Below are 19,108 nucleotides of genomic sequence, written 5' to 3'. Positions count from 1 at the left end.
CGGCACTCGAATTGGATCACCACCTTCTATGGGTATATAATGTCTTCCGTGAAAATACATTTGATTTGAAAAATGATAAAATGATTAATCCACAAACAGTATTAATCCTGTGATTCGGTTCGAAGTTTTTCTTACGAATGCTCTTAACCCAATTTTGTCTTAATACTAGGTTTTTTGGAAATGGGAACACTGAAGCTCTTACTTATATCCAGCCACACAGCACATTAAACTATAAACAAATTGCATAGGTAACTAAAAATGAAGAAAAAACTTTCAGAGAAGAACTCGAGAATCAACATTAACCTTATCACCACCGATATTGTTGGAATAAATAAGCTTTTGAGAACAACTAGCTTTTTACGGCACTGAAAGATTATCTGTAACCTTCTTAAGACTATAAATAAATATAATGTACAATTAATAATATTCAAATTTCCTTAAATATTTGGTAAGAACACGGCTTACACAAATCAAAAGAAACGTATGCTAGCAATCCAGCTGCCGCCATTATGGACAGTTTCGATAGGTCTGAGATATTGTAGTTGGTCTTGGTAAGGCATTCAATCTTAAAAATGCATTCGGTGTCAAACGTAGTTCTGAAACCCTCCGAACGATGTCGCTGCAATTTAAACTTGGTCAGAATTTGTCACCCCATACCCGTGCTACCCTCTGCCATCTGTTAGCAACTTGGAGAAAGTCGGCATGTTTACAGCGAACGCGACCTATACAGATTACCGCCCCTCCCCCAGCGAGAACCCAACGTGACGAAACTGACCAATGCCACTGGGGTGACTTACCTCCAGTGCTTGAGTTGTGTCTAACTAGTGAGTTAATTCATTGTGTGTTTTGCTGATTAGTGAGTTCATTCTGTGTGTGCTGTTCCTGTGCTATTCGTCGTTTTCGGTGTTTTATTATATTTTGCCCACATGTGGTATTAACGATGGATGAGTCTAAAACGGATATAATTGTAAATCATTTACTGGCCGTTCGTTTGATGAAAAGATTCAAATAGTTAAAGCCGGGAGATCTCTACTTTCGACCGTAAATTTCTTCTTCTTATTATTAATCTGCTTACCCTCCAGAGTTGGCTTTTCCCTCGGACTTAGCGAGGGATCCCTCCTCAACCGCCTCATGGGCAGTGTCCTGGAGCTTCAGACTCTGGGTCGGGGGATACAACTGGGGAGGATGACCAGTACCTCGCCCAGGCTGCCTCACCTGCTATGCTGAACAGGGGCCTTGCGGGGGATGGGAAGATTGGAAAGGATAGACAAGGAAGAGGGAAGGAAGCGGCCGTGGCCTGAAGTTAGGTACAATCCCGGCATTTGCCTGGAGGAGAAAACCACTTCGAGGATGGCTGAGGTTGGAATCGAACCCATCTCTACTCAGTTGACCTCCCGAGGCTGAGTGGACACCACTTTTCAAATTTCGTGGCAGAGCCGATAATCGAACCCGGGCCTCCGGGGGTGGCAGCTAATCACACTAACCAATACACCGCAGAGGCGGACTCTCGTAAATTTAAAAACAGAAAACAAGAATTGTGTACGCACGTTCAATCCAGAAACTTACAGTGAAACTGTTTGGTTCGAATTCACCTATATGTAATTAGTGTGAGTAGAATTGAAATTTACTGAATTCATTGTGTTAACTGCATGGTTACTAGTTGCATGCCTCAGTGGAGATTCCAGGATACGCCACTGCTTTCACTTATTAGCTCATATGCCGATCGTGAGGGAGAAAATTTTGATATGCGTGGAACATTTTTAGAAGAAACAGCCTCTTTTTCTCCGATTGTCTTCGTAAGGTGGTTCCGTATTTTTCTTGCGTAACTCACTATTGGCAAGATCTTCACTTTTACGTGCCTTATCTCCGTATCCACTGAAGGACTCCTCATGTGTTTAATTTTATTCGTGGTAATTACCGTACTCTTTTCCTGTAACTCCTCTCTCGCGAACTTGAACCCTTCCACCTCACCCCGCCATATTTAACCGATCTTTGCAGATTCTCCTCCGCTGATGAATGTGAAATAGACCATGGAATTCCCAGCTTGATTCAGTCGTATTCTGAATATTGTATTTTGTCTCAACCCACGATTTCGAAAGCTTCATTTGAAGATTGTTTGGAGGTATATATATATATACAGTATATATTTCCTTTCATATTTATTCCTTGATGATTGATTTACTTTGCCATGCCCTTCGGACCAATCAGGAGTGGTTACACATCGCAATTTGCGTTTGAATTCATATGTCATAAATGGTCGTTTGAAGTCTCGTCTGCGGTCTGTCGCATTCCTGAATATACCGTCATAGTACAACAGACGTGAAAATAAAGGTTTTTAGCTTTTAAAGTTGCTGTTTTTATGCGGATAAACGTGTTTTGCTTCATTTTTGTCATCTTCCTTTGACGTTATCGGTTCTTTAACATTTTAATATAGCAGAAGGTGAGTTTGCTGTCTAGTCTCATACGAGTCGTGGGACGGAATAGTGATTCATGTTGGTTATTGGGGTTAGATATTTGTGATTGTGTGCAATTTGGTCATAATTACGTGTTTGTAGAAGCATTGTTGCTTATTTGTCTTTGTAAGTGGGTGTGCGTATGTTTACAACGGATATAACTGTATTTTATTTTGATTACATGATTTTGCTTGGTTTGAAAAAGAAAAACCTGTTGTATTCAGAATTTGGATTTGTATATTGGTTGCTGCTTGGCCGAGGAACTTCGTGGTATTGTGTTTATTCGTGGTCTTCGTTTGTAGTTTAGGATATCTATTTATCTGTCAGTCGACGATACCTTTTTCATTTGTGTGTAAATTCTGTTTTTTGCTTAGTGTCGAAGCCTGTTAATTTACAAAGCGTTTTCTTGTATGTTTCTTCGTTTTATATTTAAATTGTCGGTGGTAAATAAACCTGAGATCCGTCACGGCACTTCATATGCATATTTTAAATGAAGTATTCTATGGTACGTTCCTCCGGTGATTGAAGATTTGTGATTGAAGATTTATTCTTCCCGGTCTTACATTTCCTAACTTAATGCTCTGCGCTTCCTATTTTTTTAAATGCAGTTTCATCTTGTTTCGAAATGTGATCCTCTGCAGTAAATATTAAGATTGTTATGTTTAATTTGCCTGTGTGGACATCATTAATTCACAGATCGAATAAAACGAAAAAGAAAAAAGTTATTTTTTTGTTTCGTTCTAAATTCAAATTTGGAAATGTCAACCTATAGAAATGCGCTTCTTTTGTTGTTCGAGGTTGGATTGACTAATTAGGAATATTTACAATTTTTTGGTACATTACAAGAAGCCTATCCGAACTTGAAGGGCCATGGTGCGAGTAGTGGTTAGGCACTTAGGCAACTCCATGAAGTACAAAATGAGGCCTAAATCTGGTGTCTCTCTTGTAATTTAAATGAACTGTTTAGTCAGTAGATCAAAGTCTCTAACAAATGCACAGTATAACTTCTATTGCCTTAGGTAATTTAACAGATCAATTATTGATGGAGTCAAACATGTCCTACCATAACCTGCAACAAATCTTTAAATAGAAACAAATTAGTCTGTTACATATGGGAAGTTAATGACCTAGACACAGGCCAATGGTTGGAATTGTAAGTCATTGCTGATGTAGTGGTCCTATGATGTGATATTTGTTATTGTTTGGTGCCAAGGCTTTTGTCTTGGAATCATCTAAATAATTATTTTTTAGAGATTGGTTTAAAATACTTTTGGTTAGCTATTTGGCATGATCATTGCCGCCTAGGGTCAGACAGCATTTAGAGTGCTTAAATGTGAACAACCCATTTCAAGGTATAATTTTATCACACTTGTATCCATTTGAACCAGCAGTCCACGTAGCGCGTAGCATGCATTCATCATCGTTTTCATTTAAAATGTTATGTTAGGATGGAATTGGCTCAATTCTTTTAGCTGCTGTATTTCCATTCTGATGACTAAAGTTTGAATCCTGGGTTGGAATTTACTCTCTTTTCAATGCAATATGTATACACCATGTTTCCATGGGGAATTTAAATCTATTTGAATACACTTTCCATATCGAATACCTCATGGAAACGGGGACTCGGTTCGCATTGAGTCTCAAATTTGATTCTACTAGAAAGTGGGATTGAATTGTACTCAATACGGATATAGTATCATGGAAACACGGACGTATTGAAATCGATTTAAATATGCTACGGATGCTCGATTGTATTTTGTTTATCATGTGCTTCCTGTAATTTCATTCATTTCAGCTTACTGCACCTTACATATTTTATCATGTGTAGTATTAATAGAAATCTGTGGACGCTGGAGGAGAGTATAACATTATTGGAAATAATACGAGGTAAGGAAATGCAGGAGCTCTTCGACGGAAACTGATTTGCAACAATTGTATATTCAGAACATGGAGCTACTTTGTACAAAGCGATTGCATCCTTTTTCTCAACAGACATTAGTTTGGTCACAAAAAAATTGTTTGATTTGAGGTGTGGCTCAAGACGCAGATATGTCTGTTAGGTCATCAGCCCAGAGGCTGGTTGCATCCTCAAATAGCATCACCAAAGGCTATGCAGTTATAGGGAAACCACAAAAACCAATGGTAGTACCAAAATGAGGCATACTAGGCAAGATGAGGAGTGAGGTAGTTTGCCATTTCTTTCCTCACTGGGCCAGACAGTGCTGTTGTAGCACAACTAACCCTATGAGCAACACCTTTCATAACACTCAGACACACTGGTTGTGCTCTGAATGTCATTAATCAGCACTTAATCCTCACTGGGCCAGACAGTGCTGTTGTAGCACAACTAACCCTATGAGCAACACCTTTCATGACACTCAGACACACTGGTTGTGCTCTGAATGTCATTAATCAGCACCACCCATACCCCAGCAGCAGATTCCATATTGTCACAGCCATGGATGAGACTGGGACTTAAGTGGAAGCTACACTTTGCTCTGGCCTGTGCCAAGAGATGGATGCAAAAGTACTGTGTCAATCAAGAAATGACAGCAGGCACAATGCAGACTTATAAACTTAAATGTCGAAGAACTCATCCTGAAGTTGTCTAATCAATCATCTTCTATGGAGTAATGTTGTACTATACACTCCCATAGTCCTTACTACTTTCTCTTATACAGTACCACATTCTTTTCTTACGCTTTTTTGTTTAGCATAGACTGAAGAAAAACCATATTCTGTGCAGCTGCTGCAGGAATAACACAGTTTCCCTCTATCGCTCAAATCGTTTCTCCTCCCATCTCTGAAATGAATGGTTTAAATTTACAAAATCCTTCTACAGTATTAGGCACCATACTATAGCTTTTGAAACTTCCATGGCTTTCAGTGATTGTACAGGCTATAGGCTGTACATAAAACAAGTTTATATCACGAAACTTAAATTACTTTGGTAATAATGCATGAAGACTTCATTTATTCTAGGCCTACTTTGGTTAGGGTTGGCTGTCTGTCAATTCGTGTTGGATTATTCTCGTATGGCCTCGTGCGATCGTATACTCTGAGTGTCATGATTATTGTATTGAAATCGGTCTGATTACGGATTGAATGTTAAATCATGGAAACAGGTAAGGTATTGAGTACGGAAAGTGTATTCAAATCAATTTCAATCCCCATGGAAACATGGTAATAATTGTACTTCAGTACGGAACAAAAATGAAATATATAGCTTATAAAGATCATGTGGTGTCAGGAAGGGTGGTAGTCTTATGATGGGGCCCCAGCAGGTAACAAGTTACTTCACAAGATGAAATATATGGATGTTGCATTAAATGCTTGTAGAGGAGAGGTGTGTTTATTGCCAATGCTAGTATCCTCCCCCCAGGAGAAAAAAAACCCACCATTGGTTGCATTTTTTGAAGCTCCCTAATGGATCCTAACACAAGGGTTACTTAACCTCAAATGTGGCCAATGGCCAACATGAAACAGAGCCCCCAATACTAATAAACACTCCTGACGTGTTAGACGAATGGCTTGTTTGTTACTATTCAGGGCTTGTGCAAACTAATGAGTGTCAGCTCCTTATCACAACATAGGTACATCTTGCACATACGTCTGTGGCATGATCTGAAACTGAACATGCTGCTTGAACACCTATCTTTCATATTGCCCAATGATGTTTATGTTCATACTTCCAATAATTGAGTTTTCCTCCATGAAGGTTATTCCTTAGCAGTTGAAGAAGTTCAGTTGGTTTCATAATTCCACTCATATTTATATTTCTGGAAGAGCATGCCTGAATTGCAGTCTGTTCTCAATTTTTACACTAACCACAAACTCGTATGAAAAACTGCACATGATTACAACAGTTGGGTGTGCAGATTTTGTAGGTATGTGTCTCTTAATTTTACTCTATATTGCATGTCTCTAAGCAAATACCTCAATTAAGGCCTAGTTTCACTGAAAGGTTTTGTGGTTTCTCTTAGTTTTTCTCATTGCTTACGTTATTATACAAGGCTGGGAAATGAGCAATGAGAAGTGGGGTAACTGAATTTAATTTTCAGTTCTCGCGCTAGGATTGCCTTTCTAAGACATAAGTTTTGAATGTTTTCCTATGTTCCTTGTCTTCCTATGGACCTTGTGACAAGTGCTCGCAAAAATTTGCTAATGTATAGCTAATTGTGATACGGAGAAATCACGTGTTTTGAATGTTGCTTATGATCCATTTTTGTTGTAGTGCAAATAATCCATCAATATGTTGTTAACATGTCCTGTTGGAAACACTTTTACATCAGTATTGAGGTTATGAGTCGTCGTAGTATGGATCCACAGTCAACAAATTTATACATATTTACAAAGGTGTTTTAAAGTGTTCATGAGAATCTATAGTCAATTTATACACATGTAAGAGGAGATTCTATAGTCAATTTATACACATGTAAAAGCTAATATTTAAAAAAGTAGTCTGTAAAAGGTCTCCAGTTCAAAGTAACCATTTGAATATCACATCACTGCCTAGCCTAACTTAGCTTTAACACTTCTCTGTTCAAAGGTTTGTTGTGTGTAAAATGACACATGAATCCTGTATTGTGTGGAAAGATCTTTGAATCGAATACAGACAGTTTATTAGAGAGCTTGTCTTCAATACCAACAGGATCACTCTCTACAGTACATCAATCATTCCAAGAAGCTTATCCAAATTCCTGTCATAGACCAGCTTTGGTTTTATTGCCATCTCATCTATCATGAGACAAGCAACCTTTTCATTGCCATGCTGTAAAGATTTCTTTTCTGCAATCAGACAAGCTCGTACCAAGGAAGAAATTCCTATCTCTCCTCTGGAACGGCTAATATAAATTTGGACAGTAATATGCAGGCCTTTATAGTTTTCTCTCTGAATTTACACTTCTGTTTACAAAAAACTTGAATCTGCTCAATCAAGAAATTTGCTTTCAAATCACCTTGTTCAGCTAGTTCTGTAATTTAATTTAGTTGACTCTCAAGTCTATGTTGATTTTATTAATTTTAGAGTTGATGCATCCTTTCTTATAAAGTGGTAATAATATTTGTCTGCTTCACTATAAGTGTTTTTTGTTTCCTACATTTTCTAACTCTTCTTTTCAGTTTCAAACCTATTTTAGTGCAGTATAGTTTACGTTTAATAGAACACTTTGTGCCTGTGGTTTTATATAACTGTTCACAATCACTACCACACACCACGCTGGGGGCCTGGGTCATGATATCCTTTTCTTGAGCAGATCTTGAAGTGGAAACCGTGGACTGCAAAATGGGTGATCGTTTGCCGTAGGCCAAAGTTGGTGCTCATCCTGTCCGTTGATATAAGAGCTGCTGTGGAGTAGAAGTTGGGAATAAAGGTGCACCAATAGAGACTAAACAAATGATGTGCATGGAATGTTACCTATAATGCCATGCAACTGAAACCTGAGCAATGATTCAAGAGAGATGAGAGTATAGGACATGCAGCCAAAATTAAATCCTGAGGAGAATGGTACAGAAGACAGGGAGAGATAAAGTGAGAAATGGAGACATATGAAAAGGGCTAAGTGTGCCGAAACTAAATGACTAAATGGAACAGAACAAATTGAGGTGGTTTGGACATATTAAGCAGATAAAAGAAATGCCAGGACAGGGATTGGAATGGCAGATGAAAGGGAGGAGAGGGCGAAGACCAAGATTATGATTGATGGACACTGTGAAGAACAGAGCATAGGACAATGGAACCTGGACTGGAACACTGTGTTGGAGAGACAGGACAAAGTGGAGAGGAAACCATATTTGCCCTCACTTGATGTCACCTGGAACAGGGGAAATGATGATGATGTGTGAAGAAAATACATTTACATTCACAGTAGTTGTCAAATGTGTTTTCTGAACAAGGTTTCTGCCTTCTTGCAAAGGTGATCTGCACATGTAAATTGTACATCTCATTAGCATCAGATGAGTATAAGAGAGGATCTTGTTATTAGTGACATTTTGAGTTGAATGACGAAGAATTGGTGATTGTTCATTTGTACAAGCTTTGATTTAGGGAGAGTACATATTAACAAACTCTCCTTCCCTCCTATAGGAACTTTAAAACTTTTGTAGGGTAATAGTAGCATGTATTAGTTTTCAGAAAAGGTGGTGTAACCATTTTATGTGTAGGTAAATGTACCAATAGATGACACCCTTGCCTGATAATAGTAATAGGCGACACTCAGTCTAAATGTCGTAACACTAAGGAATTTCCACATTCCCAGGGGTTAGTGCAAGTACTGGAAACATTGGTGACCCTTACTTGACTAACTGAACTGATCCCTAGGATCAGTAGTGTGTTTGTTTTCTTGTGAAACAGATCTTTGAAAGACTTGTGAAGGTATGACTCAGTATTTCTCTTTTCCTAGATACATGCCTTAAGAAGTAAGCTGGAAGTTTTTTACACAACTTGTTTTATGTGGGAAGGTGTTTCTTGCAGTATAATAGGTTGCAGGGTTCTAGGCTCTATTTATTTGCTTTAGTTGAAAAGGTTAATCTTAAATTGCATATGACCAGGTGAGTTGGCCGTGTGGTTAGGAGCGCGCGGCTGTGATCTTGCATCCGGGAGATAGTGGGTTTGAATCCCACTGTCGACAGCCCTGAAAGTGGTTTTCCATGGTTTCCTATTTTCACACCAGGCAAATGCTGGGGCTGTACCTTAAGGCCACGGCCGCTTCCTTCCAACTCCTAGTCCTTTCCTATCCCATCGTTGCCATAAGACCTATCTGTGTCAGTGCGACGTAAAGCCACTAGCAAAAATCCCATATGTTATTATGGGTGTCATCTATTGGTGTTAAGTGGCCCTTACACGATCAATATTATTGATAATATCAGTATTGTCAATACAGTTGATTATTCCTGTCAATATCGCCAAACCCTACACGGTCAGTATTATTGTCAATAATTGTATCAAAAAATGTGCTCAGTATGTTTGTTTCCACCATTCGGACTATTGAAATTGTTTCTTTTCAATTGAATTTTTGTGGCGTTGTAGCATTATTTTAAAGGATTTTAACATGTACTGTGTATTTTAATGTGTTTAATGTATTTGTAATTTAGATTCAAGCTTAAGTTAGGTTCCACAAACAAATTCTAGTCTTAAGGAGATAGCTTTATACCTAAGTACCTGAATCATATATAACCATTTTACACTCAACATGCCCAATTTGGACACTTCGACATGATGCTTCCCCATGGCATCTCCCTTTAGAAAAAGGCATACTAACTAATGCTTAACACATATGTAAAGGTATTCGTGTACAGCTGATGATGACTATTTGAAGTTGAAACCGGTCCTGTAAGCTAATTCTTACAATAATGTATTGACAAGGTGGAACCTTTTCTTGTCTATACATTCCTCCAGTTTGACCGTATGTGGCCTTGAAGTAGGCATTCGTTCATGAGTTTTGCCCATAGTTCTTTCAACAGTGGGGCTGCTTCTTTCAGGTGCTCATACTGAATATTGTCCAGTCCACATGTTTCTTTTCTTTGCAGTTTCTTTGCAGTTGTTGATCTCAGGACGACTACTGCTGTGATCGGTACTGCCGTTTGGGAAGGGTTCTTGTCGTGAGTAGGTCTGGTGTCTTGTGCTAGCAGGGTTGCGTTAAGGTGCTGAATCCACATTTTCATCGGGATGTTCTTCAGGAGTTTGGGTCGCCTGGGATTCAGGGCTGAGAATGGGTTTATCTCAGCCTCCTGGACTAATCAAGCTTCTTTCAGTTGTTGATAGTTTTCCTTTGCTCTTTTCACTACCTCCTTATAGTATCTCCTTTTCTCGGCATACTCCTGTAGTACTGTGTTCGTGCATTTTTTATCTTGTGTAATGCTACTAGCGTCTCCTTCCTCTTATTGTAGCACTTGATGGTAAACCATAGTTTTGCTTTTTGTGTATTTTGAAGAATTTTAGAAGTTGCATCTTTGTAGTTCTCGATCATTGTTAGTGCGGTAGCTGTTTTTGGTAATGTTCATTATTCCTTCCTTGTCTATGTTGCATAATTTTTCCATGTCTAGTTTCCTTGTTGTAGGTGTTCTGGAGCTGTTTTGACTGCATCAGTGTTAACCATGAGGGTGGTTTCTAATGGGAGGTGTTATCTTGCTACAACTTTGGATAACACTTCCTGATGCGATGCTCTTCTGTCATTGCTTATGAAGAGGTCTATGGTGCTGGTGCCATTGAAGGCTGTGTGTCTCTTCTCGTTACGTCAGTTCGTTAGGGATAGGCCCTTATCCTCTAGGTATTCAAGAAGCAAGTTTGTTTTCCTGCACAGGACGTCAGTGCGACAGTTGAAGTCTCCAGCTATCAGTGTTGGGTTCATGGTGGCTGCTTTTCTCATTGCAGTGCCCAGTTCGTCTGTAATGTCCACTTCTGTCAGGTCTCGTTGGAAGTATGCGCACAGTATCGAGGGCTTGTTCGTTAGTACCAGCATTACGTTGTCGGTTTCGTGAATGGTGATAGAGCTGGTTTGATGAGGCATGAAATGCCACCTTTGGGCCTGCTCTTCTCTCCCTGGGATGCGTACCTGTGGAGGCAGTAAAAATTCTGTGTTTCCCAGTGTTTTGCGAGGTAGGTTTCGGTAAGTATTACAGTGTCGTATCGTTATAGTAGGTTGTTTCGAGCGAGGTCTAGTGCATTTGTGATTCCCTCAGTGTTCCATAGCAGTGTCTGTAATTTAACAGTATCAGTCGTGCCTCTCAGTTAATTAGTGCTTGGATTATTTTGGTCTTGTTGTGAACTGGTGTTCGGTAGTCATTGGTTTTTATTTTACTTGTTCCTGTAGTTGTTATGAGTCCAGGTTCTTCTCTTGGAAAGCAGTAGGGTCGTACTATCACATTTCACGACCAGAAGAGTGGGTCCTTAGTTTTCTCTAGATCGTCAGAGTTGAAACTGGCTTTAAAAGCCTTGTTTTGCCCTCTGGTATCTATCTGTTCACACGTGATGTTCTTTATGATACCCCCTTGTTGGAGATGTGCGATGTTGTTTTCTGGTTTGGTTTCTTCGCTCCCTGCATATAACCAAGCTTTGCGTGGTGCTGCTGACTTAGCTCCTGTCTTTATAGTTTCCTGTATGCTTTCCACAATGGGCTCTGATTATTTTCATCCAAGTTGCTAGTTTCTTTGTCATCCTTTCTTCTATATCTGTAATTTTCAGGAGTTTAGTTTTGCATTCTGAGTATAGCTATGTTAGCTTGCAGTTCTTTTTCATAACGTCGAATTCTTCCTTTGTAAGACTCGAACATTCAAAATGTTGCCAACTGCGGCAATATTCACACTATCGCGTCTTCATTGTTATTGACAGTCCTGCTACAGCTGCTACATTGGGTTGTATTTGTTTTCTCTGTGACCATTCTGTCTACCAGTCTTCACGGGAGTCGCAAGTGTTCAGTCTCTCCAGTAGTTCTCTAATATTCTCAGCTGTCGACAATATGGCGTCCTTTGTGCTGTGTTCGATCCTGGCTGATTTTCAGTTGTTTGCAAAGCAGTTCCACCTCCAGTTAAGAAAACCAATCATGCATGCACTGCTTCGTCTCTATATGAAGACACTATTTACAATTTTATTGCACTCTATTCCCTTTTCCACTATATATATGGGCCAATTACACAGAGTCGCATTCACATGCTGTTCACCACTACATGAAATTTCGCAAAGGCGGAAGGCTATCCACAAACGATCACATACTATTGGAAGGTAAACCGCTGCCTATTGGTAAATAATTTCAATTACCTAGGCGTAATGCAAGGGTACATCTTCACACGACATGTCAGGGAAAGAACAACATCCGCCCTAAAAGCCATGCAGGACATAATGCAATTGGGAAACCTATCCGTACAAACCGCAGTGAAACTATTCAGAACAAAAATAACTCCAATAGTGTCATGGCATCCAGATAACTTCGGATCATCTGACACGAAATAACCTTAGAGAAATAGAAAAGGTCTACTTTCCTAAAGAAAATCCTACGCATATCGAAGTACACACTACCTCATCTAATGTACATACTAGCAAGAGATATATTTTTCATAAAGACCTGTGATTTCATAACTCGCTACCATGAACAATGCAGTATGAGAGGGGCTGATCCAAGAACTAAACACCAAGTGAAGTGAAATGTGGCCTGACTTCTATTCCACAGAAGCTCTTGTGTCAACAGACTGGACGAATGCCAACTTTAGCCTACGACACACGATCACCCGTTTTGCAGTCCACGGTTTCCACTTCAAGATCTGCACAAGAAAAGGATATCACGAACCCGGCTACCAGTGCGCTTGCTCTCTGTGTGGCAGTGCTTGTGATGTATACCACGCTATCTCTTGCTCCCAGAGGAAAGTATCGCTGACCCGCTTCTGCCCCGATTAACTGTTCAGTATAGGATTTGCCAGACGTATGGGAAATGTATATAGACACTGTGGTGGATATCTCAGATAATCCAATATGTATACTACATATTTTTCTTTATTAGTTTTAGATCTCTGGTATGGCTGTTAGCTGCTGTAAATAAATTATCAAAATGTATAGCAAACTTTATTTGTACACCCATAAGGTACATTTTTACTTAATTTGTTTTTTTCACATTTTGTCACGAGGAGCGTTTTTTATTGAGCGTCAAAAAATTGTATAAAAAGTAACTTTAAAAACCATATGACCTAAATGAATGAAATTTAGGTAACAGCTTACTAGTAAGCGTTTGTGACACAAATTTCATTACAATAGCTTGAAGACTGTAGAAATTTTGAATTTGTCATACCTCTCCTTAACCACATTTCTTTGTTTTTCTTACTAACTTAGCATACGGTCATCAGATCTTTTCTTTTCCTTTTCCCATTATCATTGCTATATTTGTACACATTTCAAATGGTTGTAAAACCTTTTTTTATTTTTTTATGTTTTATACCTGTAATGTAATAAAATTGATAATACACTTGAATTCTTGGGTTAAGAACATGATAGATGAGTTTGTATTGTTTACTCATGTTCCTCACTGCAACCTATAGTGTCAGTTACAATGACAGTTCCAGAAAACTGCTATAAAGTTCTGTTATAATTGCAAGTGTTCAATGAAATTTCCAGTCTCTTCACTATGATGATGTTGATTATGATCTGCTGGTGATGAGCATTATTAAGTTATGTGAGTCATGCTTAGTGGTGGTGTAAATGTTCTTGAGATTAGGGAAACCAGTTACTACAGAATAAGAGTGGACATTCTCATGTTAATGAGCATTGATCCTCCTCTTAAAACCCTTGTGCTCAGGTGGCGAGGAGTATCCAATCCATCGGTGACTATTTGTACAAAAGGCTAGCATGTTTCTTCATAGAAAGTTACTGTGAATATTCAGAATATTTCAAGCAAGTTTTGGACTTATGTGAATGACAGTTCAGGATTTCCTTTGAAACAACTTTGTGAGTTTAATTCCATAGTATGCTATTAGTATTAATGGGGATTATGGAAGGAACGTGTTAGACTGACATCAGCAAAGAGAACGCATCTGGATATGTTAGAATTTGATATTTGTGTATGAGGAGAGAGAGAGATTATAGTGTGTTTTGTTATCTTCTTTGAATTTTTTTTGTCAAATTGTATCCTTTTTATTTTGTCTCATTCTCATTTTTATCTTATTTTTCATTGGATCATCTGCTAGATGGAGGAAGATACTGACTACACCAAGTTGCCTATTGAAGAACAATGTGTGCATAAGGTAAGTACCATTTCCAGAATCATCTTTGAAATAAGGAAGAATATCCTAAAAATCATAGACAACATGGTTTTAATTTTTGGTTTTCAAGTTTTTGTGTACTGTGTAAATAGTAACTGTAAAGTTTTTCATTCTGTCGAAAACACTGATTGGAGCCTCCAATGCAAAATGGGAGCATGTCCATTTACCGTACATTTCAGGAGATAAGAAACAAGTTTTACACACACAACTTTTTATTTTTGCAAAAGATTATTTTACATCAACAAAACTAGATAAGCAATGCAATAATCAGGAAATTATTTGTATTGCAAGGTTTATTTAAAAAAAAATATGAATGTAGACTTACAGTAGAGTCTCGATTATCCAACCTAAATGGGACCTGGAATACGTCGGATCACTGAAAATGTCAGATAATACAGAATAACTTTGAAATTGAACTGAAACAGGAAGGCTATACTCTAGTTCTAAAACAATGACATGTTTTACTGTACCCGTTCATTAAACTACTTCTGAAAATACACAGCCTTTTCTTGCAGAATGGGGCCAGATATTGGCAGGCCCTTTTCCCGATGTTGAGTGAACCAAAGGAATAGTGTTCATTTACTTATACTCACATTTTTTCATTGTTTTTCTAATTTTCAGTGCATACTTGTTGCTCTGGTAGAGCACCACTTTTCAATTTCTTCCCTCTTTTTTTTTTTTTTTTTTTTTTTTTCAGTCTCCCACTGTAACACAATAATCTGAAGCCACTTTTTGAAGAGTTTCCGCTTTGTCTAGTCTCTTTAATGCACTCGACTTGTCTTCCATAGAAACAATCACTTTCTTCCTTGTACTCGCCATACTCGCAGAGGATATGAAAATTATAACATCCGCACCCAACCAATAAATACTACAATGAACAATGACTGAAGACTCGCTGCACCTGTCCTTGTGAAAAAAATCCGCCCCTACCGCCAGCGGTCAGGCCAGAGCTTGTCCCACGGTCGCACCTCCACACCGGGTGTCCCTGAATTTAGTTCAAATTAAGTCTACCAGGTAGGTGAACAGGTATTTATTTTTGTTCTGGCTGAAGCAGTTGTCACAAAATACAATAGGATGTTCAACATTTAGGGATTTGTTATGGCTCAATGAAGTCCTTAAGGCAAGATATTACTTCGTCTGGATCTTTGCATGCAAAATGTTCAGCATATATGGATATTGCAGCCTTGTTTGAAAGCAAGTCATGAATACCAAAATTATGTAGCCACAACTGCCTTCTGTAATATTCATCAGTTACATTGGTAACAGGAAGAGGCAAGTTCTTCTGATAATCAATGCAAATTACCATGCGAGTGTCTGTGGATTACAGATGGGTGAAACTTTAGAGCAGTACAGAACTGTTCTGCCTGTGTCAAATCTAGTTGTTTATCCATACTTAATCTTTGAGCCTTGTCAGGATCTTTGGATTGCTTAGTACCTTCTTATATCCACATGAAATTTTGTCTGGACATTGCAAATGTCTTTCCTAGGAAGGCTAAAAGAATAGTTTCAATTTGAAAACTTCTTCTGTAAAGTTCATATGAGGTTTCATTCTCAGAATTCTCTTCCAGATATTTTTCATGTAACTTTGAAATTGACAGTTTTGGGTTTTAGATAATGCCTTGTTGTCATGTCTGATCTTGAATAATGACTCTCCCTACAACGCAAATTTCATAAAAAGGCATTGACTCGCTTCACTGGTGTTTTTTTTTTTCAGTCTGTTTCTGCTTCCCATGTTTCCCTCGAAGATCTTCTGCATCATCCTCAGTATTCAAAATCTTCCTTTCTAGCCCAGAACTTTTAATACTGTGAATTGATGTGAAAGCTTTGAGACACAGATTTTCCTTCAATCTTGACATATTTAACATGTTGGGTGCCATGTGCCACCACATGGCGTCATGCTGGTCTTCAAATTTGAGATGGCGTGACCCCATATGGCGGCATAGCAGAGTTTCAGGCGATGTGCCGTAGAAAATCAGCTGTGACATCTGTGCACGTAAAATTGGTACTGCGTGAAGAGCAAACTTCAGGATCTATTCCAGCTATGTATTTCTACTGTGTGCCACCATATGGCACCACAGTATTCTTCCAAAGTCACTGACTGGCCAGTGGTAATTGTCACAAGTGAAAGAGCACCAGGCTTTGTTTATTCCTCGTTTACTTACGAGTTATCACTCAGTTTGTATAGTTGTGCAAAAAAAAAAAAAATGGAAGATATTGGTAATAATCTTGGTAGAAATGGTAAGCGACTTGCAAAGAAGAGAATTAGTGAAGTAGATGTTTGTGAATTACTGATGGATTCTGGAGAGGAAGATGGAGGTGTTGATGGGAGTGAAAATAACTCTAGCGATGAAGAGTGCAGTGACAGTGACAGCATGACTGTTGTATTGAGTTATGTGGAAGACTGTGGCGATACTGATATTGATATTATAGGTGGGGATGGTGCTGGTGCAAATAGTGTAGACAATCGTGTAAACAATGATGCCTGGTGTCCTTGTGTGGGGGCACAGAAAGATATTGTATTTACAAGCCAGCAGCATCTAAATCTTTAAATTGATATTTCTACTGCCACACCATGAGTTTTACCGACTGTTCCTAACAGACGAGTTCTTGATTTGATGGTACTACAAACTAATCTCAATGCAAATCAAACACTAGCGTCTATGCATATTAAGCGGTCTAGTCGTTTGAAGGAGTGGGTAGACACTACAAAGGAGGAAATGAAAGTTTTTCTAGGTTTGAGGTTGTGGATGGGTCTTGTAAGAATGTCTTAAAAATTATCAAATAACTGGAGTTAGTTTTCTGTGTATGGAAATAGTGTAAGTGGTAAGGCAATGCCAAGAAATTGTTTTCAGTTACTACTTCGATTCTGGCATTTTGTTCCCAACGATGCTTTAGCTGGAAAGTTGCACAAGATTAAGTCACTGTTACATATAATGCACATGAACATCAAGAGTGTCAAAACTCCAGGTGAAAATCTCGTAGTTGATGAATCAGTGATTCCGTGGAGGGGTCGTTTATCATTTCGGCAATTTATGCCTGGTAAGGCATACAGGTACGGTGTTAAATTTAAGCTGTGCATCGATACAGGCTACACCTTCAAAACTAAAGTATACGCTGGTAAAGGTACCTTGAATGCTCAGAATACACTGAGTGTGGCTACTCAAGTTGTAATGCAACTTATGGACCTGTATCTGGACAGTGGTTGTTTTCTCTGCACCGACAAGTTTTACTCATCAATTGAGTTAGCTGAGGTGCTACTGGATCATAACACATTTTATTGGCACGCTTAGGAAAGATCAAAAAGGTATACCAAAGGATGTTGTAAATGCAAAGCTTAATAAGGGGGTACTCATTGCTATGGAGAATGGAAATGGATTGACAGTGATGAAGTGGAGAGATCAGAGACGCGTGCTGATTTGCTACAGGCAAAAAGAACATGAAACACAATGTGGTTAAACCGAATGGTAATAATGTACAATAAAATGAAAGGAGTAATATATACTGCAGACACACTTTCTTCGTATCACACTGCAATGAGGAAAACCATTCGATGGTACCACAGAGTTGCAGATGACATTTGTTTTTGTACTGCCGTTGTGAATGCACTGCTTCTGTACAATAAGACGTGGGCTACTGGACATCGAGAAATGTCTCTTCCAGAGTTTCAAAGGAACGTGGTCAGCACTCTGCTTTGTCTAACTAACGATCCTGTTAGACGTACTCTGAAGAGAGAAAGCCACTACTTTGGGTAACCTAACAAGATGGAGGACAGAAAAGTACCAGGTAAGTGTTATCAAGTTCAACATTAGTACACTTCTGAAGGATGTTAATACTAATTATAAAATTATTTTTTATTTCTTCCTTTCAATATTGCAGGAAAGCTCGAGGTTGGTGTCGAAGCTGCTATCAACAACTATGCAAGGTCATGGGCAGAACGGCTGCTGTTTCTGCCGCAAAAAGGGTGTCATCTATCTGCACAACGTGTCCTGACACACCTTTCGTTTGTCTGAAGTGCTTTGAATCATTTGACAACAGAGTTACTGAAGGTTAATTGCTGTTGTTGTTGTTGCAACGCAGGTGTCACTGCCTGTCAATCATATTTTCATTGTTTCATGATGCAGATACATAAGTGCTAAAGTCTTGTGCGTCGGACGGTCCCGAAGACACGGTAAATATATGTGTTAAAAGTGATAAAAGACTAGCTTACATACTTAGGAAGTGCCTGTTAACAACAGAAAAGAAAAGTGACGGAAGAAAAACAACCGAAAATCCCGTAAGTATGCGAAAATCGAGAAGATCGATACTCGTAAAACTGGCGAAATTCTAACCTCAAACATGTAAGTTGCACGCTGGAGCTACATGTTGGTGTGTTGAACAGCGAAACCACTAGATCGCAACGCTGCCAACGCAGGCTGCAGAGAAGACAAATTCCCATCTCTTGTTACAAGTGCGACAAGACTTTCTTGCGCAACACACATGGGGATCTCCCATCTCATGTAACAGATGCAGTTAGACAACCCAGAACGCATAGAGGGGGAACTTGCACCACATGCCACAAGTGCAAGACGTTCTACCATCGCACAGGGGTGAAGTATTAACTTCATGCGACAAATGCGACTAGACATTTAGCACCACACAGAAGAGATACTCCCATCTCATGCTACAAATGCGACAATGTGCAGAAGTCATGGCGGAAGAAATGGAAGTGCAAGCAAAAAGCGCTTTACAAAAACTAAGAAATATAGCTGAAACGGGAGGATATATGAAGGAGGACACCAAAGACAACATTCTGAACGCAGTGAGTACTATAACAGAATATATAAAATCAATAGAGGAAAAAGTGAAGCCAGGAAATAGCGTGGATATTTTCGAAGCAAATACAACAGTAAAGGTTAGAAAACATCACATTGACT

General features: G+C 38.9%; 1 protein-coding gene across 1 annotated transcript in view; it reads left to right on the top strand.

Annotated features, from left to right (window-relative positions):
• The first annotated feature begins 2,288 nt into the window (after positions 1 to 2,288).
• msps (msps cytoskeleton-associated protein 5) overlaps positions 2,289 to 19,108 on the top strand; it is a 414,143-nt gene continuing 397,323 nt past the window's right edge. Inside the window, exons 1-2 of the mRNA XM_068226728.1 lie at positions 2,289 to 2,440; positions 14,121 to 14,177. Coding sequence (XP_068082829.1) covers positions 14,121 to 14,177 — 57 coding nt within the window. The 5' untranslated portion in view covers positions 2,289 to 2,440. The remainder of the gene's footprint in view (positions 2,441 to 14,120; positions 14,178 to 19,108) is intronic.

The sequence above is a fragment of the Anabrus simplex genome, chromosome 3, assembly GCF_040414725.1.
Source record: "Anabrus simplex isolate iqAnaSimp1 chromosome 3, ASM4041472v1, whole genome shotgun sequence".
NCBI lineage: Eukaryota > Metazoa > Arthropoda > Insecta > Orthoptera > Tettigoniidae > Anabrus > Anabrus simplex.
This window is presented reverse-complemented; position numbering and strand designations above follow the sequence as displayed.